The sequence below is a fragment of the Strix uralensis genome, chromosome 5 (assembly GCF_047716275.1).
Source record: "Strix uralensis isolate ZFMK-TIS-50842 chromosome 5, bStrUra1, whole genome shotgun sequence".
Taxonomy (NCBI): domain Eukaryota; kingdom Metazoa; phylum Chordata; class Aves; order Strigiformes; family Strigidae; genus Strix; species Strix uralensis.
The window spans coordinates 72839580-72865175 of record NC_133976.1 but is presented as its reverse complement, the minus strand read 5'-3'; the positions used below and the strand labels follow the sequence as shown (position 1 = coordinate 72865175).

Below are 25596 nucleotides of genomic sequence, written 5' to 3'. Positions count from 1 at the left end.
TAGGATCATAAGCTCTGCAAGCCAAGCTTAGCTTTATTTACAGTTTCAGGCACAGGCTGCCTTGCTTCAAATGGGAGCATATGCTAAGGCAGGTCCTGTATTTCCTAAAGAATACAGCCCTTTGGGGCTGGGTTCCTACACAGCCCAGTGTGCACCCCATGGGTGTTGTGTTGGGCAGAGCAGGCAGCGGAGCAAGGAGCCCATAGACCCTGCGCTGGTCTCTGCTACACAGTCAAGGGTATCATTGGGTTTTAGAAATGAGCCACTTCATAAGCCACAGAGCTAATGAAGCTTGGTGTCTTGATATTTGTCTTCTATCATGGCTGGTAAAGCACCAGTTCTTTTCCTGCCCTTGGGATATTTCTCATGCCTCTTGCTTGTGTGATTTATCTGATATTTAACACTGGTTGACTCTTCCTCCCTGTAGCTTTCCACGCAGTGGGGATGCTGAGTTCCTGTCTTTTTCCTGTTCCCTGGGTGATGTGAAATTCATAGATAGTTGATATCCTTGAGGTTTCTACCAACTGTTAAATGTGGTTGAAACTGGTCAACTGGGTCCAATGTTATGGCAAGCATGGGGGTTGACAGTTAGATGGCAAAAGTCTTGTTATCTTGACAAATTGAACTACAAGGGCTCCAAAACCCATGAGAGGGTGTGATTTGAGCTCAACTTTGATGAAAAACCAAAGCTCTAGCAATGAACAGCAAAATAAAAAATGAATTTAACAAAACATTTCACCCTCATCTGTGCAAAGATGCAAATTATTGATGCAAAGGTTTCAGCTGGTCCAGCTCACCTCAGTGCCTTACTGTGTCTAAAAACTAGCTGATTAGTGAAGGCTGTGCCCTTACTGCCCACAAGCAGAGTGATGTTTTAGGAATCAATTATAGAAAGGGCTTTGATTTTTCTTTTCTAATCTTTTTGAAATGCAAAAATAAATGAATACCCTGCTCTCTAAACCCACGTCCCCATGTAGCTCCTCCAAAAAGAGTAAAATGCACTGAGGCCAGTTACTTTTTCAATGTCCCAGTGCCTTGAATTAGCTGTCCCAGTCCCACCTCATCATCTGTCCCTTCCCATTCTACAAATCAGAGATTTGATCTGATCCCCTGTGAAATTGTGAACAGGGTTTCCATGGACCAAAGAGGAGGTGGTGGGGCTGAACATTAGCTGAGTTTCTTGCAGGACAGTCAGGGAGAGCAGTTTCACCAAATCCAGCCCTAGCAGCACTTCTGCCTCCCCGCGGACTGCACTGCTGGGTCTTGCAGCAGTGGGCAGGGAGAGGATTCATTCTGTGCAGCTGTCCATGGAGCTAAAGCCAGAATTTCCTCCAGAAAATTACAGCTAATGGGATTGTAACATCCCTTTGTAAGGCTCATCAGCCTAGGAAGGAGAAGAGGTAAATATGAAACAAAACCTTTTACCACATGGTTGCTTTTTGGCCAGTGTAGAAGAGGAGAGGCAGCACCATGCATTGGTGAGAGTGCCCTGAGCAATGGGGGTGGATGGGCAGGTCCTCCCCAGCTGACCGTTGCCTCAGGACATGAGGTCTTGGCTGACAGGTACAAGTGTGATTCAGAGTCATTAGAACTGCTCTGATGCTTTCCATTGACTTCTGTTCTTCCCAGAGGGAATCCTGGGGCAAGGCTGGTGTTTGAGGGCTCACCAGCACTGCTACCCTGGGGAAGAAGAGTATAGCCAAATGCAGACTTTCCTCATTTAAGTTGTCCCAGTAATACTTTTCTCCCGCTTTTCTTTCGTGACAGTTCCTCTTTTGTCTCTAGAATGTGGCTACCCTTCAGCATGGTTTAAATGATTGTCTTATCTCTATTTTATAAACCCATTAGGAAGAAAGTTCTTAGAAAACAGAGGGTTTAATTAATAATCTTTGTCATTGCTTCATTCCTCACTGTTGGTTCCTGCTTTTGCTGTTCTCTGCAGAAGGCAGTGGCAGTGCTTGCATTGGTGACTGCACACAGCTTGGCTTTCAGATCAAATTTGGCATTGACAAATGTCAGCCTTGGAGCACTGGGACATGTTATTGACAGTGAGAGCAAAGTGGAGTTCAAAGAGGCCTCGTGAGACTAACAGCGTTCTTGTATTTTCTTTTAGGAGCTGTCTTTTGTAAACAACTCCATTCCTAGTACTCCTCTCCTCCCCAGTTCATTTTCTCTTTTTGGAGCCTTTAAATTAGGTCTTGGAGAGAAGGGCCACCACCAGAAGCTGTGTGTCCTGGTTTCAGCTGGGATAGAGTTAATTTTATTCCTAGCAGCTGGTACAGTGCTGGTTTTTGGACTTAGTATGAGAATAATGTTGATAACACACTGATGTTTCAGTTATTGCTAAGTAGCACTTAGGATAAGTTAAGGATTTTTCAGTTTCTCCATGCTCTACCAGCGAGCAGGTGCACAAGAAGCTGGGAAGGAGCGCGGCCAGGACAGCTGACCTGAACTAGCCAAAGGGGTATTCTATACCATAGAACATCATTCTTAGTATGTAAACTTGGGGGAGTGGGCCGAGAGGGACGTATTGCTGCTTGGGCATCAGTCAGCAGGTGGTGAGCAATTGCATTGTGCATCACTTGTCTTTTCTTGGGTTTTATTTCTCTCTGTTATATTCCTTTTCATTATTATTATAATATTACTGTTGTTATATTTTATTTTAATTATTAAACTGTTCTTTTTCTCAACCCATGAGTTTTACTCTGTGGGTTTTTTTTTGTTTGTTTTGGGTTTTTTTTGTTCTTCCCCCCATCCCGCTGTGAGGGAGGGGAGTGAGTGGCTGTATGGTGCTTAGTTGCTGGCTGGGCTTAAATCACCACACGGTGCCACCTGGTGGGAGACCAGGCTTGCCCGAATCAAGTCACCCTCCTCTGCTAGCAGAGGGCTCCTTTAGCTCTTGTGGAGTGTTCATTCAGTCTCTTGCTGCTGGAAGGCTCTGGGAGTCACAGGGTTCTGCAGATTTGTCCAAGGAAGAAAGATATGATGATGAAGAGCCATACGTGCTGTGGGTTTGCAAGGCTCCCAGTTCATTCCTTCCCTTTGGCACTCTTAGCACCCCCTGGGTGCCTCACTGAGCACTGTAATTCTTGGCACTGTATAACCTGCCCCTGGAAAAGGATTATCTAAGTCCTGGGTATTGCCGACTTCCCAATAACTGGCCTTTCTGCTGGTTATGGCAGCCCCTGAGGCTCTGCCTCTCCGCATCCATGCAGCGTCTGAGCTCTGTGCTGGCTTTGTCTTCTCACCTATGTTTGCATCTCCCTTGCAGGTCTGGATGGACGCAGGCACTCAAATCTTCTTTTCGTATGCAATTTGTCTGGGATGCCTGACAGCTCTGGGCAGCTATAACAAATACCATAACAACTGCTACAGGTAACTGGAGCACGGCTCTGCTGCCTAGAGCCTTCCCCTCCCTGAACATCAGTGTATATAGACTGGTGAACTGCTGGAGGCTACTGGCCTTTTGAAGTGTCATGTTTTCTGTTTCTACTCAAGGCGTAAGAAAACTCTTTCCAGGTGTTGTCTCCCCAAATCCAGCTCTCTGTGCCTTCTACCCAAGGGAACTTTCTGTCCACGTCATGGGTGACAAATCCCCTCTTCCACACCAGCTGACACCCAGCAAAGCCAGATCCTCTTCATCAGTTTTGCGATCCCAGCCCACATGACACTCTCCTCTATTACATGGGTACATGAGTAGCCATAGGGGAAGCAGAGCTGTGAGATCTAACGGCTCTAGACTGGGGTCTTTTCACCTTGTGATTTGTCTTCCTAGGTTCATTTGGACCTAGTGCCTTGCACAGTTGTCAGTGCTCTGGGTTCCTACGTGCTATCTATGGCCTACATATACACCTGCAGTTATGACTTCTGTTTCTTGAGTACTCTTCCTGTGCTGGACTGCCTTTGAACAGAGATGGGCCAGGTTGCCAAACAGAATCAGGCTGTGAAGTTGAAGTGATTAGGAGAAAAGAAATTCATTTTGCTGTAGATGTATCCAGCATCTGGTGCTGCATCCCCAGGGATAAAAGGCTAGTTTGAATGGGAGAGGCCACCTCAAGGTAAAACTACCCACCTCTCTTCCCACCCTTTCTCTGCTGACTGTGTTGCTTCTGGCACTGGGTTCTTGACCCACCTTTTAAATTCGAAATTGTGGCTGTTGCCATGGAAGGTCCAGACAGACCACTGGCTACACAGTCCTTGCTTGGCATCTTTCTCTCTCTTCACCTTAGAAGTTCACTCCTGCTGTAGGGATGCCTCTCCAACAGCAGCTGGGGTGGGACTCCTCTTCCTTTTCATGTCCCTTCTCCCAGATGCAGTTTTGAGAGAAAAACCTCTGGGAAAAGAAGAGATAATGGATTTGGCTTTGGCCTGCTGCATGTCCTTGGGCACTAGCCCTCTGCATCTCCAGCTTGGATGTGTAATACAGAAATGATGACAGGGGCCCCTTAGCAGCAAGTTGTAAAGAGCTTCTGTAGCTGCAGCTGGGAGATGTTATAGAAAGGGGAGAGACATCTGCTTGCACAAAACCTCTTTATGTTATTTGGCTTTGCTAGGGAAATTGTTCTTAGTTTTGGTGTCAGGCATCTGAACAGTCATGGACCCGGTTTTAATGAGTTGGTTCTGTGCTCTGCAGCCTTCGTGTGTGTAGGAAGACAGGACCAGGCTTTAACAGGGCAGAAGAACACCAGCATGGTGCCCCACTCAGTTATCCCAGGCCAGGTGTAACCTTTGGTGACCTGGAAGAGGATGTGGGCAGGTGGGACCATTGTTCCTATGGCACCAAATGGAACAGAGCATTTCTTGTTTTCTGGGACAGCAAGGGATATCATCAGGGCTCTCTTGCTCCCTTTCAGGTGAAAATTTTGAGACACCTCTTTGCTCTGGCCATTCCCTGCATGTTACCCTCCACCATGACATCCCTTTCCACCTGCCAGGTGACTGGAGAGCACCTCCTAGCCCATGCCTTTCCAAGGAGGGTTTTACCTGTCATGTGTACATCTAGGGGAAAGAGGGAGAAACACTGGGAAGGGAGAGGAACTATTTGAAATAAATGGAAATTTGTATAAAATTACTGATAATATAATTTGAGTTGAGAGCAGGCGGTTTATAGCAAATGGAAAACCGAGGTTCTGACCTGGGCTTCCCACTGAGTTAGCTGAGCTTGGCAGAGTGTTACCCTCCTCATCAGCTGGTAGATTCATGGGGACTCACCCTGCAGGCCTCTTTCAGTCTCTTCTGCCTTAGAAACCAGGTGCAAAACAGAGAAATGGTGTTGGGTGCTGTACAGTCCTTGATATGCAAAGAGATGTGTTTTGGAAGGAATATCTGAATTTGTATGGCGTAGGGGCTCTGTGTGAACTGTATTTTCTCTCTAGAAATAGTTGCAGACTGTGTGCAGGGAGGAGCATGAAGCCCCCAGAATGCTAGATACCTAAAGTCTGATACAGAAAATCATGCTGGATTTGCAGAGTAGCATTTAATAAAGTCAAAGTGGGTCATGAAATGCCAGAAGGGGTGCATTCAGTTTGGTTCAGAATATCTTGGAAAGATGCTGCAAATGTTACTGTTGTCTCCAGCATTGCAGTCACAAAAGGACTAAGGAGACTGGAGTGTGAAAAGGAATTAGATAAGAGATGTTTAGTTTAAAGAGTAGATGGATGAGAATGAGATGAAGCAGAGACAAAAGGGAATAAATCAGAGAAAATAAATTGGATGGCTCTGTTCATCTTTTTCTCATAGTGTAAGGACCGGGAGATATCTAGTAGTGCTGAGAACCAAGAAGATTGTAACTGGTCTGAGAAATATATTAAGGAAAAAGACCATGCCCCCTTCTTAGACAAAAATAATCTCTGGTACTTTCTGCTACAGGAGGAACCAGGGGAGAGAGAGTTAAAAAGAAAAAATCAGGCATTTAGATGTGTAGCAACATTGTCTCATGAGTGAGGAGCTTAGGTGAGGAATGCATCTTTATGCTGTCAGTGAAGAAGGCTTTCCCTGGGGGAGGTCCTGATGTGTTTCCCACCCTGGGGCATCCTGCATGTCCTGGTGCTGAGCTGAGCTGTGGAGGTGCTGGGAGAGAGGGCCTGCTGTGGGCACAGTGACTGGGGTGGGAGAGCGGGTACTGCGCTGGGGGACTGCCATGGGGTGTGGGTCATACCTGGACCCCCACCTGGCTGATGCTGTGTCCCCTCCTACCAGGGACTGCGTGGCCCTCTGCTTCCTCAACAGTGGCACCAGCTTTGTGGCTGGTTTTGCCATCTTCTCCATCCTCGGCTTCATGGCAGGGGAGCAGGGCGTGCCCATCGCCGAGGTGGCTGAGTCAGGTGAGTGGGGCTGAGGTGGGATGGGGTTATGGGGGTGCTGCTGTTTGTCCCCCCTCAGCAAGGGGTGCATGCCCACAGGATACCCATCCTGGGACAAACAATATTGCAGCTACAGGTTCCCATCCTCGTGGGCAGCTCTGCTTTCTGCCTCCAAAAACCAGGGAGAAAAAAATGCATGCTCATGAAATATTAAGATGCAATGGCCGCGTCCTGAGGTTGATACAAGCTGCCTGTAAGGGTTAGGGTTAGACAGCTGCTGTCTCTCGGGGTGGGGGGGGGTGGGGGGTGGGGGGGGTGAAGTGCCTGCATGGCATATACCCAGACTTGTGTTTTGCCCCGCTGGGCTTAGAGGCTTTCCCTGACTCCCAGCCCTCGTGACAGCAATGCAGCTGGAGCTTGCTGTGTCACCTTTCCCTCCTTTCTGCCTGTGCTCCTCCACCCATCGAGGAGCCTGGGTTTCATCCTGGGTTTCATGCACGGTGCTGTTATAACTGGAGAGGCTGCATGGCTGCAGGCTGTGTCTTGGCCAGGTGGCTGCCTCAGGTGGGTCTGCACCAGCTGTGCTGTGCTGCTGCTATGCTGCTGCCCGCTCTGAAAGCCCTTCTCCCCGCAGGGCCTGGCCTGGCATTCATCGCCTACCCTCGGGCTGTGGTCATGCTGCCCTTCTCACCGCTCTGGGCATGCTTCTTCTTCCTGATGGTTGTTTTGCTGGGACTGGACAGTCAGGTAAAGGCGCAGGTGCAGGATGATCTTCTGCCAGACAAAAGTCACCATCCCTTTGGGACAGGCTTGAACCTGGCTGAGTGGGGGGCAGCAGGGCTTGGGAGCTGGTCAGGATGGGCTGACAGAGATGGGATCTCTGCTCTTTGCAGTTTGTCTGCGTGGAGAGCCTTGTCACAGCTCTTGTGGACATGTACCCCACCATCTTCCGCAAGAAGAACCGCCGGGAGACCCTTATCCTGCTGGTCTCCATCCTCTCCTATCTGGTTGGGTTGGTGATGCTCACAGAGGTATTTTGGGCTCAGACCACCTGTGTGGTGCTTGCTGGGTCTGAGTGCCCCTCTGGCAGAGGGGGGCCTGGCGGGTGGTGGGGTCCGTGCTGGGGCCAAGAGCTTGCTGGTGAGGCCCATCCTGCTGCACAGTGCTGGTGGAGACTGCCCTTCCCTTCCCGTGGCTTTTGCATTTTCCCTTCCAGCCCTCACCCCTTGTGCCAGTCACAGTCCTGACACTTCTCCTGCCAAGACAGATAATTGGAGCTCTGAACAGCCCATATTTAACGTATAGATTTATCTTTACACGAGACAAACCTTTACATCTGTAGCCTGCTGCATGGTGAGGGAAGTGCCTTTGTCCTTTTTCCTCCTGGATGGAGCTACATGAACACTCAGTGTAAAGAAACTTGGTGGGTCTGAGTGCACCCTGTATCTATTACAATGATTTCCTACATATTCCCCTTGTTGTGATTAATTGCCTGGGAGTTAAACTGTTATGGTTTAAAACCTTTAACTCCTTCTAGCAGTATGTGTGTGTGGATTGATGCTGCCATGATGCTCTTTGCATCTTCTGTTTTCATTTGGACATAATTTTGAAAAAGCTGCCTTGGACGTTGCACCTGCAGTTTTGTGCCTGGGCTTACCTGCAGGCCTGTTTTGTAGACAGCCTTGCAGACCTGGGCAGTGAAACAGCCCAGGCTGCCAGCCTCTAGACCCACAGCAACACATGCATGGAAAACTGCATGCACAGCTACTTCCCTCACCAAATTAGGAGAATAAAGTAAATCATATGCATTGTGTCTCTCTTAAGGGGGTTTCCACCCTCACTTCCAGCTACAAGCCTTGCTTTGTTTTTGTCTTCTCCTAAAATATCCCCACTACCTCTGGCAGTCACTTGCCCTCCTCTGCCCAGCCCAGGAATGAAGGGTTGCAGAGACTCCTGAGGGTAGGGCTGCTGCATGTCTCCGTCAGGCCTTGAGCGCAAGGGATGTGGCCCTTGCCGTTGGCTAAAACCCTGCCCCAGAGAGAAAGGTGCCTCCAACTCTGGGGAAGATGTTGAGTTTGCTTCCTACTCCAGCTGGAGCTTTTTGCCTGTGACTGATTCCTTTCCCCTCTCTCCCTCCCCACCTCGCCTCACGGCCCACTTGGCCCTTCCCAGGGTGGGATGTATGTCTTCCAGCTCTTTGATTACTATGCTGCCAGTGGCATGTGCCTGCTCTTTGTGGCCATTTTCGAGACTCTCTGCATCGCTTGGGTCTATGGTGAGTATGAACTGGGAGGGGGGCGGTTCCCAGCTCTGGTCTCTCAGGCTCTCAGTCCATCCTCAAAATGCCACTCTGTAGCTCATTGTAGCAATTGCTTTGCACTGCAAGGCAGACCTCTAAACCCTTGCTTTGGTGCCCCTGGACTTAGCTGGTGGGGCCTTCCTCACAGCAATGCCCTGGGGGATCTGCTTGGCAGATATCCCCAGCATGTTGCTATGTGCCCCTGCTTTTGAGGCCCTCCTTCCTCCGGGACTTGGACCTGGCTGGGAAATCTTTTCCCAACCTGTGTATAGAGGAGTCTGAGACCCTCAAACATTTTTGAGAGCCCCCTCTCAGCCTTGATGTTCACAAGGGATGGATAAAACCTGGGTTCAGGTCCTAGCCTGGGTTCAGGTGCTAGCCTGGGAGATGCTGAGGGGCTGGCCCTGCTGATCCACTTGGGCTGTTTTGTGGCTAGAGGATGTTAGTCCAGGACAAAGACTGAAGCTGGCCACAGTTCTGGTGAGCTCCCTGACAGTGTTGTCAGCTATGCTGAGGTTACTGCCTTGTCTTTTGGGAAGCGCCCAAACACTGTTGAAGCAGGACCCCAGACATGCAGACCCTGCTGCCCTCCTTCCCTGGTAGCAGCGAGGCATCCTTCCCCATTTCTGCAGGTGCTGAGCGTTTCTACGATAACATTGAAGATATGATCGGCTACCGGCCATGGCCCATCATCAAATACTGCTGGCTTTTCATCACCCCAGCGGTTTGCATGGTGAGGGCCTACAGGAAGAGGAGCTGTGGGCAGGAAGATGGGCAGATCTGGGTGCCTCTGAGATATAGATACCTATATATATAGAGGGATGTGCATATGTATAGGGGATTATGTGGCCTGTACTATGGGAGCCTGTTGTTTTGTGTGTTTGTGACTTTAGGGGGCAGGCGTGGGGCTAAACAATGGGGAGAGGGGCCCAGCTCAGCAATGATAGAGGTATCTGCTGGTGGGGTGAGCTCCTTGCTGCCGTGCCCAGTGCTGCACATGGGGGCTGTCCCAGCAAAGCTTGCTTGACTGGTGTCTCTTCCATTGTCCTGGGGAGCTCTTTGTTATGATGAGACTGTGAAAGTGAGGACTCATCAGGAAGACCTCTCTTGGCTAATGGTGTTGATTTTCTTTCTCTTTTTCTCTTGGTCTCTTCCACCTTGCCAGGCAACGTTCCTGTTCTCTCTGATCAAATACACCCCCCTGACCTACAACAAGAAGTATGTGTATCCATGGTGGGGAGACACCCTGGGCTGGCTGCTGGCCCTCTCCTCCATGGTGTGCATCCCTCTCTGGATCATCTACAAACTCTCCACCATCAAAGGCTCCCTCAGAGAGGTGAGGCTGGTGCTCTGGAACCAGGGCATGGACTGTGCTTCTGTGTTGAAGTCCAGCCTTGAAGGGGGATCATTTGTGTGTTGTAGGTTAATTAGCAGGGAGCCTAGAATAAACATATTGAATGAGTCTGTTGCTATAACTGACTGTTGCTTTTATTAAGTTCTGCCTGGCTGGAGGGCTGCTCCAAGCTGTCTGTTGCCTCTTGGTGACCTTTTTTTATTGCTTCTGTCTCTTTGCAAGCACCCTTATGAAAAAGTTCATTAGATGGAGAGGATAAAGATGATCTCCAGTGCCTCGAGTCAGTTTGGAGGCTGCCCTTGACTGAGGACTGGGGACTTGCTCTGAGAAAGTTCCAGATCCCATGAGTGTTGCGAGCAGCTGAGTATCAGTGGCCTGGGCCTGCCCAGCTCCGGGAACTGCTGTGTCCCATTGCTGGCTGCTCTGAACGTGCCTTGGGAGAGCCAGGGACCTGGCAAAGCAGACCTTACTCCAGACAGGCATCCTGTCCCTGCCGTGGCTCACTGGAGGTTTCACAGACATCCTGATATCCCAGGATCCCATCCATTCTCTGCATCCTGCAAGTGCTCAGGAGTCGGTGTGACAGCAATGGGCTGCTCATCCTCATGTCCAGTATGGACAGGGAGGAGTGGGCACAGCTGCAGGAGCATAGCAAGGACCATATTGTATAACGTAGCCCCTTACACACTTGCTGTCCCAGTGAAAGCCAAACCTATGTGCACAGGCTCTCCCTTTGCAGTCTGTGCTGATGGAGAGGATGATCTGGAGGTACTTGGGCACCAATCTTTCTTTGGACTGCTTACTAGCCCTGGCCTGGAACAAATGGAGGACAGAGCTTTCCTATGGTGTCTGAGGTCTCTCGTGCTCAGTGCTTGTCTTGGCATGAATGGTTTCAAAGATGAGGTTATCGCCTCAGTTTCTGAAGTGCTGACTGTCCTTATTTGGGACATCTCTGGCATTTAGGGACTAGATCTGAGCCCTGCCTGGCTGGCTGCATGGTACCTGTGAGTGGAAGGGGAGGGCCCAGATCACTTTTTGTCCTTGCAGCTGTGTTCAATGCCTGCCTTTGCCTTCCAGAGGCTCCGCCAACTCACCTGCCCACTTGAGGACTTGCCTTCCAGGCCCGGCACGGGACAGGCCCCTCCCTCCACCAGAGCTGGCCTACTGATGTTGACAGAGCTCGAATCTCATTGCTAGGATCAGTGTGGCTCTCCCTCCCTCCTGCCAGGACGGTTTTTATACAGCCTTTACCACCTGTTGGATAACTCAAGGATTCTTCGCTCACCAAGGAGAGAGGGATTTCTGGGCTGAGCTCCCTTCCCTGGAAGATTTGAATTGCTGAGGAAGATGCTGCCGTGAAGATGGTCTGCGTGGAGTTAGCAATGCACCTTAATCCTCTCTCTGGAGAGGGCTCTAAAGGGGCAGATCAAGCATCGGTTGTCCTGAACATCCCCAGCCTTCTGGTGGGCAGAAAGGAAGGACTGATCCTGGAGTGGAGAGTGTCAGAGAGTCTCAGAGGTGTGGCTCCACTGTGGACTTTGGGAGCTTCTCCATTCATTCCATTAAATCCTTGGTTTTCCCCTCTAGACCTGCTCTGTCTCAGTTTTGTCTCACCACCATCCCTTGCTCACAGCATGTTAGGCGGGATGTGTGTTAGCAGAGCTGTGCTGGGCATTCAGGTCTGCATCTCTGTTGCACTGGCACATCGGTATGGGAGGGTGGCGAATGGAGAGAAGGCTTGGTTAGGGTAGGAAGGAACACTGGTTCGGAAGCCCCTGTAAGTGCTAGGCCTGGTGTACCTAGGTGAAGCAGAGAGTGCAATGCCACCTTCTGCTGGAGCTGGTGCCAGCTCCCAGCCACAAGTCATCTGGGTGATGAGTCACTGGGCTATTCCCGGGGTCTGAGAGAAGTGCGTGGGTTTGCCTTTTCTTCATTCAAGTGAAGGATCACAGGAAACTCTCCCTTGTCTCTGCAGGTGTGTCTTTTTTGTGCTGACTGCCTTCCAGGTGCTCTAGAGCCAGACATTTTGGTTTTCCTGTGTGCGGAAGAAGGGCTGTGTGGTTGAAGAGGGATCTGCATGTTATGTCAACAAACAGGGCCCCTCATTTCCAGGCTGTTTGGGTAAAAAAAAAAAAAAAAAATAATATCAAAGAGCTTGTGTTCTACATGCTGTAGTCCCAGCATCCGAGGAGGGCAGCCAGAGGACGTGTAACCCCGGGAAGCTGGATGGCTCCCAGGAAAGCCCGAGGAAGCCGGAGCCCGGGCAGAGCTGAGCGAGCAGCCGGCGGTGCTCGGCTTCCCAAAGCGCACACGGACACGGGTGGGCACCGCGCTACGGCCAAGGCTTCTGGTGCCGTGGGGAGAGGGAGACGCAAATGAAAGCAATCCGCGCCATTAGCCACAAGGTGGCCCCAGGACTTCACTGACCGCCACAGCGCGGGCTGGGGTCCCCCGGGGCGGGCGGGGGGCAGCGGGAGCCCCCGCTTCGGGAAATCCTCTGAGCTGGGCGGCTGTTGGCTCTTAGGGTCGGTGGCAGCCCAGGCTGTAGGGCTGGCGAGGGATTGCCTTCTGGGTCACGATGACCTGGGCATTTTTCTTAGCAGCACCTCCCCCCTCCCCGGCTTGAGGTTTTCTCTGCAGACAGCTGCATCCCACAAGGAAGAGTGACCTCAGCTGTGACAAACATTGGTTTAGGTCCCCGAGGACCTATAGGCAATGGCAAGTTACCTGGCTTGGTTTTCTTGGGCTTGGTTTTCCCCAGTTGTTGGAGCCTGGTGACCTGAGATGGGAGACAGGTCGATGATGGAAAGGGGTCAGAAGCTGTCACTCAGAGGCTGTGAAACTCTGGTGAGCACCAAGTACTGAGGGGATTGTTGCTGGGAGGGTTTCTGAGAGAGCAGATTTAAACTCCAGGAGGGAGAGCCCATTGATCTGTGGCCCTCTGGGGCTTCATCGACTGTTCCAGAATGCCTGTGGAAACCTCATCTCATTTCCAGCCCATTTTCCCTCGTCCCGACCCATTTTCCATGAGGACATGAGGGCAGGCAGGTTCCTTTGGTAGGCTGCATGCGCAACCATGGGTGAACCCCGCCATGGTCAGCCCTGCACGTCCCCTGTCAGAAGCTCAGCCACTGGGTTTCTGCACGCCTCCCTCCCTGCCTCTGGAGGATGCCGGTGATGCTGAAGGCATAGGGCTGGGGAGTGGGAGGTCAGGGCTGAACTGGCTGTCACAGTTCTCCTGGGCAGCCTCAAAGTCTCAGAGCTCCAGATTCCCCAGATGTCGCAGAACTTCATGGTGCTCATATGTGAGCTGAGGGTAGGAAAGAGCTTAGAAACCCAGGGAAAGCCCCTTTTGGAAGAGACCCACAGTATGATGGAGGATGGAGCCACCCAGCTGCCATGCCACTTGAATACGGTACTGGCTGTAGAAATTACTTCCAGAAATGAGTGGAGTTCAGTAAAGAAATTTTTTCTGTTGGCTTTTTGTGTGAATCGTATTAGAAGCTCCAGGAACAGATATTTTTATTCATGTAATGTAATTCTAATCTTAAACAGAACTAAACTTTCATTTTCCAGTAATATCTATAAGAGCTTTGGCCCACTGGGAAGATAATTTAACCCTAATAGACGATAGTAATTGTCACAGCTCTCTCCAACATATGGCTGATGTAGAAAGTCTGCTCAGCTGCATGTAGGCAAAGTGGGAGTCTGCTGAAAGGCTTGTGACTTGCTTTAGTTCAAAATAGTCTAGTGTCCAGTGAACTGGGCATGTGGTTTATTGAGCTGGTTATATATGAGCTAGGAAACCTCCCAAGCCTGTGTTCCTACACGACCCACTTGCTGTAAAGCTTTGGATGAGCTAGGCAGCTCAGATAAGCAAGAAAATGAAGTGAAAGGTTTTGCTAGACATTCTTAAATAAATGTCTTACTTTTGATAGGACTTTAGGACAAAGAATTGGAACTTATGACGCCTGGCTTAAAATATGAATCAGGTATATTCTGTATTTCTCATTGAGGAACCTGATGGACTAAATCTGGAATTAATATATTTTAAACTTACAGACATGATATTCTTCACAGCACTTAAGACCCCATGGTTAGAGGGAATTTTGGTGAAATTTGGATTATGAAGATTTTGGAATATGGTTATTGTTCATGATCTGGAATATAGTGAAAGGGTTTCTCATTGCATTCAAGATCAGCCCAGTACTGGTCTTCTTGCAGTCTGTGAAATTTACCCCTACTCGTACCTTCTCCATCTGGGGAGATGCTGATGTCTCTTGAGACAGGAAACCTGCTGGAAATTTTCCACCTTCAGAATCTAAAATCTGCAACTTAACCTGAGAATTCAACCCATTAGTTTCAGAAAAATGGGGATGAGATTAAAGAACCATTTTTTTCTTTCTTTTTTCCCCCTCCCGTTTCAGATGAGAAGTTCACATAAAACTAAAGATGTCCCTGAGATTCTGTGCTGGGTCGTTAGTGCTTGAAAGGGATGACTGACCTTTCTGTTCACCTGTCCATGAAAACCAGGCTCTGCTTTTCCCATACTGCAGTGCTTGCATCAGTGGTGCCTCGGGAAGAGTCTCAGTCCCCTAATCAGGCAAAGAGATACTGCTGATGCTGCTGTCCTCCTCCATGGATAGAGATGCCCACACAGGGCATGGGAGAGATTTCAGATCTTGGGGATGGACCTGTGGACCAGGATGCATCTGTTGCTGTGGGGAGCAGCCCGAACCTGGGGCTCCCAGCGTGTTTGAACAGATGCCCTGTGGGGTCCATATCCATTTGCCACTAGTGATATATAAGATGATTTTCCGTGGCTATTGAAGAATCATGCAGTGTAAGCTGTGTTGCACATTTAGGTGACAAGAAAGGTGGATGTGTGGGGAGAGGACATGTCACAGACCATAACTGGAGAGAACAGAGTAAGGTTAACATCTTAACACATGGGATATGTAATCCTGTGAAGCAGAGATCCCCAAATAATCTGTTAAGTGTGTCCTAAAGGCCAGTGCAGATGAGCATATCCCTCAGAGCAGGGTATTTGGCTGAGCCCTTGTCTGCTAATGTGGTTAGCAGCCTGCAGGATGGGGATCTGCACAGCCTAGATAAGGGAAGTGCATGTGGGGGAGCATGAAGACAGATTTGGGAAGTCATTACTTCTGACGAGGTACCAGTGACTTGGTTGCTCTCTTCTCCATCTGAGCTGTCCAGAGCCACATCACTTTGGGCAGCAACATGTGCTTCTCTGTCCCTGCAGACTGACCTTGTCCTTTGCGTCGTTGTGCCTTGTGCATTAGAGGCGTTTGCTGTCACAACACACATCCTGCAGCATCAGGTTCAGCTGCCCTGAGGAAACAGGGAGGGAAATCAGGAACAAACAGGCACGTACCCATCTGTCCTCTGCCTGCCTTTCTTCTGTGGTCCTCCTTGGTCTCTGATCAACAGTGAGCATTGCTGTTAGACTCAGAGAGACTGTTAGACCACAGATGTATTCCCAGCATTGCTAATCCTCCCTCCTGATCGCTTTTATTGCTGACACCAGGTTCCTAAGCCATTTGCCCTTGCATCATCCTCTCCCCCACCGGGGATGCTGTGAAATAGGGGCTGTCTCATCCTGCCTGTACTTCCAAAGGTGGAGGCTCCTGACAGCCACCTCTTCCATGGGAGCCCCGTGCAGGAGCAGTGCTGTGGCTGCCGGAGCCCATCATGGTTCTGAGGGGCCTCACTAGCACTTGTTACTTTGGTTATGTTCACTTGTGACTAGTTACAGTGGAACTGTTGTAGGAAGTCACAGGCTTACTTAAGCAGAAATTAGCCATAAACAAAAAATAAATTATACGAATGCCTAGGGGAAACTCCTCTGCAAACATAGTGTTCAGTCAGCTCGTCAAGTTTCCTGACCAAAGAAGCAGCTGCACTGTGCCCACGGGGGAACCAGTGTTTCTCCTGTTTCATTAGCAAAAGTGTCAAGAGGTGGGATTAGTCTGGACAAGTAAGGACAGTGGTGGCTTCTCCCGCAGGTGGCCTGGCAAGGTGGGCAGCCAGGGCTGCAGGCTCCTCTGTCTCTAACACAAAACCCAGTGCCTGCTTCCTCCAGCCCCCCTAATGTTTGGAAAGCAGGAGCACGTTTTGTATGTCACGCCAACAGACTTCTCCCAGCAACTGGGCTGTGGGGAAAAGAGGTTAATTTTGGCTCAGAGCTCTGTGTCTTGCTGGCTCATGGAGGAGGGAAGCATCATGAGGCCTGGGGATCATTGCTGCTGGGGAGCATGGCCCTGGCGTGGGCTGATGTTGGCAGCCTGCTGCTCCAGGCTGGCTCTTTGGCAGGCGTGTCAGAGCTGGTTGAAAGGGAGGAAACGGTGGGGAGACCCAAATAATGGGAAAAGCCAACATGTGCTCTGAGGAAAGAAAAGGGAAGGTAAAAAGGGAGGCAAGGGTGCACTGCCAGCTGGTAGGTGGTGAGTGGGGTGCGGAGGAGGAGACCTTTGTGGAGGTGCAATATGTCTCTGAAGTTGGGGTTAGCCAGATGTCAGGGCATAGGCTGGTGCAGCTGGCTGAGTCCTGGTCTCCAGTCACCCTGCACCTGGCAGGCTGAGGGAATCAGATCATTCTGAGGGGAGTTTTCCCCCCTCTGCTGACAGGAGGAGATGGAAACCCATATAGCAGGCTCTGGGCTGGCAGCTGCAGAGGGAGTGGGTGTCTTTGTGTCGTGGGACAACAGTGCTTTCCCATTCCTCCAAAGCACCCTCGGGCTCAGCAACAGGGCTTCCTCTTGTCTTGATTTTCCTGCCTGCAAAATTGGATGCTGCCACCCCTTCCTTTGAAAAGTGCCTCGGGATGCACTGTGGGGAGGACTACTGAGAGCTGGGTGCTGCTGGTGTCACAGCTGCACAAAGTGGGGGGGGTCCCAGCTTTGAGGGGTTCATGTTGACTGGGAAGAGGCTGGGGAGGGGGTTGCTTTGAACGTTTCCAGGATTTATTGCAAACAGTGCTTCCCTTTTGGGGATGGAGTGTTTAAGAGCAATCTCACCCACAGTCTCCCCCTCCCTGCTGTGAGCAGGGCTGCTTCTTCTCCTCCCAGCTCCCTTCATATCCCTGTGTCAAGACATTTTTCCTGTTGCCATTTATCCCCCTCAGAAGCTCCCAGAGCTCATCCTTGCTGGTGTCTGACCCCTATGCCAGCTGAGCCTTGGCTGTGGCTCCTCTCTTTGGGCTTGCTTGCAAATTTGCATCCTGTTTTATAATCCCTCTGCTAGCCCCTGTGGGAAGCTGCCTGCACCCGTGGCAATGACAGAGGAGGGATCCGTGCTATGGGGAGACCTGCAGTCAGATTGCTGCGTCCTTTAACAGCCCTGCCCTACCTACACAGCTGCTCAGCCCAGGGTGCCTGCTCAGGAGCTGTCTCTGCCACTGAAAGTGGCAATTAGTGGTCAGGGAGTGCACCACCCCTTCCCTTGCCCTCTGCCAGGATGGGACTGAGCACAGTCCATACCCCCACGGCTGAGCTGGTCAGAAAGTGGTTTCTGGTTTTCAGTCTGTGCTGTCACACTAGTGCAATCCCTCATGTGGAGGCTACCATGGTGGGATAAAGATGCCCCATGCCTGTGGAAGGATTTAAAAACAGTGAAATATTGCCTGGTGGGGAAACTCTGAAGCCTGAGTATAACTTCTGGTACCTTCTGGGCTGGAAAGCAGAAATAGCAGCCTTTTTTCCTGCTGGAGAATGATTTTCACACATTGCTGGATAAAGTTTTCATTTAGGTTGACTTTTTTCTTGTTTTACCTTAATGTCACAGGTCATTTCCCATCTACAGTTTTGCAAAAAACTGTGATGTTCCTGTGAAACATTTCAGTGTGGATAAATCAAGTTTTTAGGTCAGCTCTGCTTACCTAGGTTTATCTCAATCCCCTTTTCATATCTGGATAACCTCTATTGCACCTTTTCCCCAGCTGTGCTGGGTCAAACCAGTCCTCTGTGACAGGATGGGCAGCAGCACTGTCTTTTGTTAGCAGGGACAACGGCAGTGCAGTGCCTGTGTTGTGTAGCCAGCACATGACGTTCACCTTGCAGTCTTTCAGGACTTGAGGGACAGCCCCCAAAAGGCAGAAGATGGATCCTGACCCCTCTGATGCTGATTCCAGCCCATGCAAGGGAAGAATCAGCCCGTATTTCTTTGGGTATGGGACCAATCCACTCAACCAGCCTAAATGGTAGGTGAAACCCAGAGCTTTGAAAAATGGCATGCTTGGAAAGTTTAATCCTGGAAACAGGGTACTGCACATTGTCTTTGGCTGCCTGTGAAGAGGCCTTGCCTGCTTCAGCTGCCACCCCAGCTCTCTGCCCTCATGGCCCCATTGCCCAGCTGGGGCCTCTGGGGCAGGACTGGGCTGGCTCAGAGCTCCCCAGCCCCGGGGACATCCCCTGACACTCACCCTAAGCAGCTCTGCCCCCTCTTTCCACTGCCCAGCAGCGTGGGCTCAGACCAGCTGCCCCCAGCGTCCGCTGAGGTAGTAAATAAACACCCCTAAAGTAGAAGGAGACGTTTTCCCCTACTGTTTCCAGCACTGGCCTCAGGGGTTTATCCTGCCAGGCGCAAGGGTGACTCCCTTCATGCACGTCTCCAGGGCAATCCGTCATGCTCTAATGTGATCTGATTTACTTGCTTCTGGCACCCATGGAGGATTTTTTTGAGACAACATTACAAATGACCTCTTTCAAGCATGCAGGCACGTAAACCTACTGCTTCCCCACTCTGCAATGGTGAGGGCTTTTGTCAGCTCCCAGGTTTCCTACTGAGGGGGCTGGGGGATGCTCATCTGGTGAGCTCTGACACAGGCGAGCAGAGCATGTGCTGGAAGTGTCCTAGCTTCTATCCCGTGTGCTGATGTGGTTTGACCTCATGGGTACATGAAAAGGTCAATAGGAATTTGGTAGGCACTTTAACAGGCAAAGCAAAAGACAAAACAGTAATAGCGTTAAACATAACATTAAAAAAAATTTGAGCTGAGCCATCTTGAGAAAAATGGCATAACTGGAATGCCTGCTGCTGGTGTTGGTCACAAGAAGCCTTGGAAAAGTGCATCGGGGCTGAGGCGGATTAAAAAAAGCTGCCAGGACAGACACAGGGGAATTGCTCACTTCTAGTAAGCACACAGCCCTACAAAAATAAAGACTCTGACAGTATCTCTCTCTGTTGACAGAGCGCTCTCCTATGAGCTGTGTTTGCACTCGCAGCGTATGGCACAGATGGGTCTGCATGAGCCTGGGACAAATGTCCCCACTCCACCAGCTCCCTGCCTTTTGCTCCATCTGCCTGGTGGTGTTGGTGAGCCTTGAGCTTGGCCGCTGAAGAAGATTTAGTGTAGTGGTCCCTGGAGGTGGAGATGATTTGTTCTGTACATTTGCAGGATGGTTTTAACGGATGTCACTCTCCCACTAATGTGCTGGAGTCCTGGAGCAGTGGGGGTGTGGGGCAGCCAGCCTGGGCCATGCTGCAGGGTCTGCAAGGGGAGAGCTCCCTCCCACTGAGGTCGAAAGGACCTGGAGTCACTCCACTGACTGCTGCAGTTGATTTTCACAAACTTTGGGCCTTTACCCTGCCTGACCATGGTTGCTTTCTTTACTTGCTTTCCTGTCAGGGCCACAGTTCAAGGTCTGGAGAGGTGTATGTTGTAAGGGAGCTGGGGAGAAAGTTCTCCCACCTCGATGTACCTCCCTTCCTGCCATCTCACCGCACACACTGGGTGATAATTTGGTGGGGGGAGCCGGTGGAGGGGGAGGGACAGGAGGAGGAGAGAGGGGAGTCTGCCTTAACTCTTGCTTTACCAATCGGTGGATTTCCTGCCTGGACTCCAGTGGGACAGGACAGGACAGGACGGGACAGGCTTGCCTGGGGGAGACCTGCGCTGGGTTCAGGTGAGCTGGGTGTTTGCTCGTTGAGCAGATCTGGCTGGATGTGTGTGTTATGCTGGGAGTGCCAGCTGCCTGCCATGCTCTGGGGAGTGGGCCAGCAAGTCTGCAAGGGGAAAAGCTTCCCAACATGAAGCAAAGGAAGAGAAAGCTGGAGGATGGGGAGCAAACAATTGTTTGGATCAATACAGGGAAGAGGTTTTTCTTTCAATGGTTCCTATAGGAGAGGCTAGGCAGCAATGCTGCTGGGGGGCTGCTGGGAAGCTGCAAAGGGATGCCTGAAGGATGGGTAATTGGTCTGAAGGTTGCAGCAGCAGAGAGAAAGAAAACGACTCAGACAGCAGAAAGATTGAGAAAAGAGATGAAAGTGGGTCAGACAGGGATGGGAAGGAAGGGCAGTGGTGAATAGGTGGTAATAGGTACAGGAGCAAAGGTGCTAGGAGTGAGGTAGGCTGTAGGCATTTCAGCTCCTGCAAACATGAGGCAGTGACTCCCTCTCCTCCTGTGCTGTCCTGCAGAGGTGCTGCCCCTGGCACATTGACTTGGGGGCTGCAGCTCTGAAAGATGTGCCTGGGAGTGTGCTCCTTGTTCTTCTTGCCTCAGAGGCTTCATCAAATTTGTTCCCCTGTATGGGTGAGACAGGGAGACAGCACAGTTTGTGTATGTGCTAAACTCTGGTAATCTGTGGGCATATTTGTGAACAAGCCCAGGCAGAACACATGGGGGTTTCATAACACCTGGTCTGTGTCTCCTTAAATCAACAGGGCTTTTAATCACTACTAATCAGGGCTTTCATTCAATGCCATTGGAAATGCCATTGCCCCAGTTTTTCATCTTTGACAGCTGCTGATACGAGAGGCTGAACCTTGGACCTGACCTTTGCAGCTCTGCAACAGCCCAGCTTTGCTGGATTCATGGTTGCAGACGTGGTCCTTGCAGAGGGGAGGCTAATGAGCCCTGTGCCGTATCCCTACCTGCCTGTGCTCCTGGGCAGGGCTACAGGAAAGTTTTGGTGCCCCAGGTTGGAAGGTAGATACCTTGCCTCTCAGAGGGTGCAGGTGGGATGCAGCCCTGTTGCATTGCATCACGGCGTTACAGCAGGCATTGCTAGGAAGGGCTTACAGCACTGCTGGAGTCATAGTCCGCACTGCGTCTGCCTGTCCTCATTTCACCTGACATGCTTTGTCCTGTGCACCAGCTGTTGATGGCTGAGCCTGCCCAGGGTCAGCCAGGTAGATCCCCAGCCAGCACCTGAGCAGGAGGTGGGGTGCTGGGCTCCCTGTGCAGGGCCAAACAGGGAGCTTGGTGTGTGGACGTTCATGGTGGGGAGGCCGTGTGGCACTGCTCAGCGATGGCTGCACACACATCTGTGCCGAGGCACCGGGCTCTGCCAAATAAGCTGTTGTCTCCCCTTGTCCTCTGTGCTGGGAGGCATAAGGAAATGTGTCATGCCATAACCTCATCCGCCTTTTGGAAGAGTTTGGCTTGTGTATTCTTCCCCGTGCTCCCTGTTTCTCATGACTATGATAGCAAGTGTCCCCAGGCTGTGCTTTCCAGAGGTTAGGCAGGGTGTGCCTGCCTGGGGCAGTTTAGCTAGAAGTGTCTAGAGCAGTGTGGTGCCAAATCCTCTGTGCTGCTCTTCCGCCTTTGAGCCGCAGACTTTTGGAGTCATTGGCTACCAGCAGTGTTGGCTCCTCTGCTCTCCTGCCCCAGAGCAGCAGCCCCAGGGAAGCGACTGCAAGGTTCAGATGTTAGGCACTGCAGAGGTGCACTGGGGGCTGGCAGCCTCCCTTCCCTCACCTGCCCAGCCCAGGATGGCCGAGTGGTGTGCCTTGCTCGGTGAATTTGCTGTCCCGGTGAGAAGGCAGCTCTATAGCCACCGTGTTCCCTCCTGCGGACTCTGTCCTGTCCCTGTAGGGCACCTCCAGGCTGCACCACGGATGGCTGCCCCACCGTGCCCCTGAGGTGTCTGTTTGCAGAGCGGATGCCGGAGCAGCGTGGCTTTTGCCCTCTGTGCCGTTCACCTGCTCTGCTCCTCCAGCCTGTGACAGGAGTCATGCTGTCCCTCCCTTGGCTGTGCACAAGGACCTCTGAGCAAGCCTGGCACAGCTTCAGGACTTCAGCCAGACCCCCCTGGCCACCAGGTGGGTGGCTGTAGGGGCTCCACTGGGGCCAGGCTGGGGCCAGCCCGACTCTGTGTCTGTAGGAGACCTGTCACTGTGGTGCTCTGTAAGAAAGATGGATCCTGCCATGGTTGCATACTACTGGGCCTCCTGCTATGTGGCAGTGAATACAACCAGACTATGGGCCAAGTGGAAGTCTTGAGTATCTGATTTGATGCAAAGGCTGGTTTCTGATCATATTTACACCTCATTTATGGACTTCATCAGTTAGTCTTGATTTTTTTCTAGCCTGAAGTAAGAAACCACCTCTGTGTCTGTGTAGTCCAGAGCAGGGATGGTAAGCCACTGACAAGAGACTGAACCAGCATTGAGAACAACAGCCTACTCTGCTTTTAGCAAGGGATTTGCCACTGATCCTCAGGAAATTCCAGTTGCTGTTAGGTACATGGGAGGCTCTCCTGTCCTGGCAGCAGAGGACAGGGCAGGAGCCGTTTGATCTCCTCCTGAGCTGGGGGTGTGTGCTCTGAAGGTTGATGCTCTATAATCCTCGCAGCTTGTATCAAGATGTATGTGTCATTAGTAAAGTCAGAGTTGCTTATCTCACTCTTGCTGGTGTCAATAAGCAGCAAGCTCACTGACTGCAGAAGTCTTGCTCTTATTTCACACTGGAGAAAATGTAAGCAGGATCTGATCCTTGTGACAGTCTCCTGTGCCCCATGAACCTTGCTGAACAGATGCTTTGAGAATGCCCTGCAGCCCACACAACCTGGAAATTAATTAGAAGGTGTAAAGAAGCCAACTAGCTTTCAACAGCTTCAAATGAAAGGAGTTTTAATTTCGACTGCTGTCCTGGAGTTGATCAGTTTTTCTCTGCTACATCTTCCCTTGCCTTTCTCCTTTTTGCAGCTGGAGTGAGTTGTTCTCCAGCAGCATTTGGGTTTGGAAGCAGCCATGGTTGAAGCAGCTGTCCCTGCTCACGTCGCTGCTCTTAGGTTGGCTGGAAAATGCTTACTTCTACCGCTAATATTTTCCTGTCCATCTTGCTGATATGACCTATTCCAGTACCAGCCCCCACACACTAATCTAACCGGGTTTGTTCCTTAAGCTGTACCTTGGCACTGCTGTTCCTCACTGAGCCCTGATTTTCGGTCTGCTCCCACAACCGCCCCCGCCTCCTGCCATTGAAATGCAACGCAGGATTTCAGCTGCCAACAAACCTGCTGGCTCATATTGTGCAACCAGAGAATTTTTTGTGTCCTCTTGCTCCTCCTTTTTTAACACAGCCCAGCCTGCTTGCTTTCTGATTCCTCCCCCCCACCGTAAACTGCAGTTTAAGTGCTTGGTTGCTGCTTGTTTCAAAATGGAAGCAATAAATACAAATGCAGTGCAGCTGTCTGCAGCATCACCTGCAATTCTGCCTTCTGCAGTTCAGGCAGAACCTACGAGTGTCTAAGTGCTTTAAAACTGTGCTTCCTCTAATAAGCGTTAATGGCTGCTTTTTTTTATCTGTTCACTGTTCACTCTGTTTAACTGTTCGCTCTTGAGATTGTCCTCCTCTCATTTGCCTTCAGATAAAACTGCAGAAGAAGTCAAACGGAGGATGTTAGCTTCCTAGCAGTAGGAGTTCCTGTGTGATGGCAGTCGGGAACAGGCAGTAAGTTTGCGGGAAGAAAAGCTTTAGGAGAATCTCTAACGGCTTCTTCCTCTGGTGTCAAAACCCCAGGCAGCTTCTCTCTTGTCTCTCTCATCTCTCTCTTGTTCCTTGACTCACCTGAGCAGCTCTAATTAAGCCCTTTTTGCCCTGGAAGAGGCTGAGGATACCACCATGGTTTGCTTTCAAATAACACTTTCATTTTCTTCTTTCTGATTCCTGTCTCCCCGCTTTAGTTGCAGCTTGTTCCCAAATAAAGCCAACAAATGCTGTTCTGCATCTCTGCATCGTGCATTCGGCACATCGGACCCAACTGGTGAGAGTCCGCAGCACTTCAGGGGTGTCCTTCGCTTTCCTTGCCTTTTGTGGCCACACTTGAAGGATCCTATGGTGGTAGGTGTGGGACAAAAACAGCTCAAAATCTGTGACCAAGGGAAAACTGGGCCCTCTCATTCAAATCTTGTATGGAACTTGTTGGTGTGGTCTGTGTTTATGGCTACCTGCATGCTGCCTGCTGTCTTTCCAGTACCTGGGGGAATCCAGGTGTATTCTTATTTTCTCAGCACTAAATCTTGTGGGGAAAAATGTGGCTGCCTCCATGCACCAAGCCCAGTACCAAGTCCTGTATCATTTCATAGCGAGCTGCCTGTTACACTGGGCTCAGAGGAAGCTCCCTTCTCTCTGTGGGAAGATGACAGGCTAGGGGTCATGTCTGCAAAGGGTACATCAGGCCTGGAAAAAGACACCTTCTCAAAGTGCTGAGGGTTGAAAATACAGCCAGGGACCTCTAGAAGAGGCTGATGAGGTCAGAGGGAGCTGAGGAGGGAAGGTGGTGGCTGAGTGGGTCCAGGGAAAAGGTAGGCTGTGGACTGTGTCAGGTGGCATCTTAACAGTTGGAAAAACTACGGCAGAGGGAAAAAAGAGGCTGGGAATGAAGGAGTCAGAGGATTTTTCTCCAAACTTTGATGAAGGAACAGCAGGAAAAGTGCAGGCAGGCAGCGAGGGGCAAAGTCTTTTCTCTGAACTCCTATATTAAGGAGAGGGGCATCCAAAGGGAGAAGAAAATATCTGCCTGTTGGGGAGGACATAACACAGTGGGTGGCTGTGGCTGCTGTGGGAGAGCCAAATTGTTCCTAGCTGGAAACAAGAAGTTATTTGAGTCTCCATCTGGCCTGAGAACATATAGGGCAGGGGCACAGTAGGATTAGATGTTCAGGAAAAGAGCCAGGAGGTGTGTGAATAGGCTTTCTCATAGAAACAGCAGGCAAAGCAGAGAGGGAAGTAGTGGGGATGTGTAATGCTGTGCATCGTTTTGTCTAGGAAGGGAGAAGCTGAAGCTTGTGGCATGAATGACCAAAACTTTGGGCACCGGTTTAATCTACCACCTGTTGCCAGTTGAAAAGGTTTGATTCCATAACCAGGGTGCTTTCCCCCTTTTTAAAATAGGAAAATGAAACCACAAGAGCTGCATCCCCCCTTCTGGTCTGTGTTTGTCCCAGCCTTGCTCCCCATTGCAGCATCCCAGCTTCTGTCCTTTGTGTTGGTCTATTCAGGAGCCAGAGGACAGGTACAGAGTCAGGGCCCTGTGGTGGAGGCTGGTGACAGGGTTGAGACTTCGGGCTGGCACTTGGGGCATCCCCTTCCTGGGCTTAGGTGAGAGCAGGTGACTTCCTGATTGTGATCTTCCCCTGCCCCCATCTGTGAAACAGGTCTAATGCAAAAACAGGCAAAACACAAATATTAGTAGAAATAGTCTGGCTCTTGGAGTCACCTTGCATTAAAAGAACAATAGCAAAGAATTAGCTAAGTCCTCTCCTGTCAGCTTCTCATGACATCCTCAATAAGCCCAGACTTAAGCATTATTGTACTTGATAATGTGCCCTGGACTGCAGCAAATTGGAACGTGCCAAGGACTGTGACAGATCAAACACGTTTCATTAAGTATGTGTTA

The 25596-nt window shown here is 50.6% G+C and overlaps 2 protein-coding genes across 7 annotated transcripts in view; both read left to right on the top strand.

Annotated features, from left to right (window-relative positions):
* LOC141944658 (sodium- and chloride-dependent GABA transporter 2) overlaps positions 1-11543 on the top strand; it is a 45948-nt gene extending 34405 nt beyond the window's left edge. For 3 of the 6 annotated variants that reach the window (XM_074871622.1, XM_074871625.1, XM_074871621.1), the window contains 8 exons: positions 3272-3375; positions 6199-6323; positions 6937-7049; positions 7196-7333; positions 8475-8577; positions 9234-9334; positions 9767-9937; positions 11033-11543. In XM_074871622.1, the coding sequence (XP_074727723.1) occupies positions 3272-3375; positions 6199-6323; positions 6937-7049; positions 7196-7333; positions 8475-8577; positions 9234-9334; positions 9767-9937; positions 11033-11152 (975 nt within the window). In that variant the 3' untranslated portion in view covers positions 11153-11543. Of the gene's footprint in view, positions 1-3271; positions 3376-6198; positions 6324-6936; positions 7050-7195; positions 7334-8474; positions 8578-9233; positions 9335-9766; positions 9938-10177; positions 10469-11032 lie in introns of those variants that run through there. The other 3 variants (XM_074871623.1, XM_074871626.1, XM_074871627.1) reach the window with 3 other exon arrangements.
* An 8309-nt stretch (positions 11544-19852) lies between these two features.
* The window catches only part of SLC6A12 (solute carrier family 6 member 12), a 39758-nt gene continuing 34014 nt past the window's right edge, over positions 19853-25596 (top strand). Inside the window, exon 1 of the mRNA XM_074871636.1 lies at positions 19853-19877. The gene's annotated coding sequence lies outside the window, so the exon portion shown is untranslated. The remainder of the gene's footprint in view (positions 19878-25596) is intronic.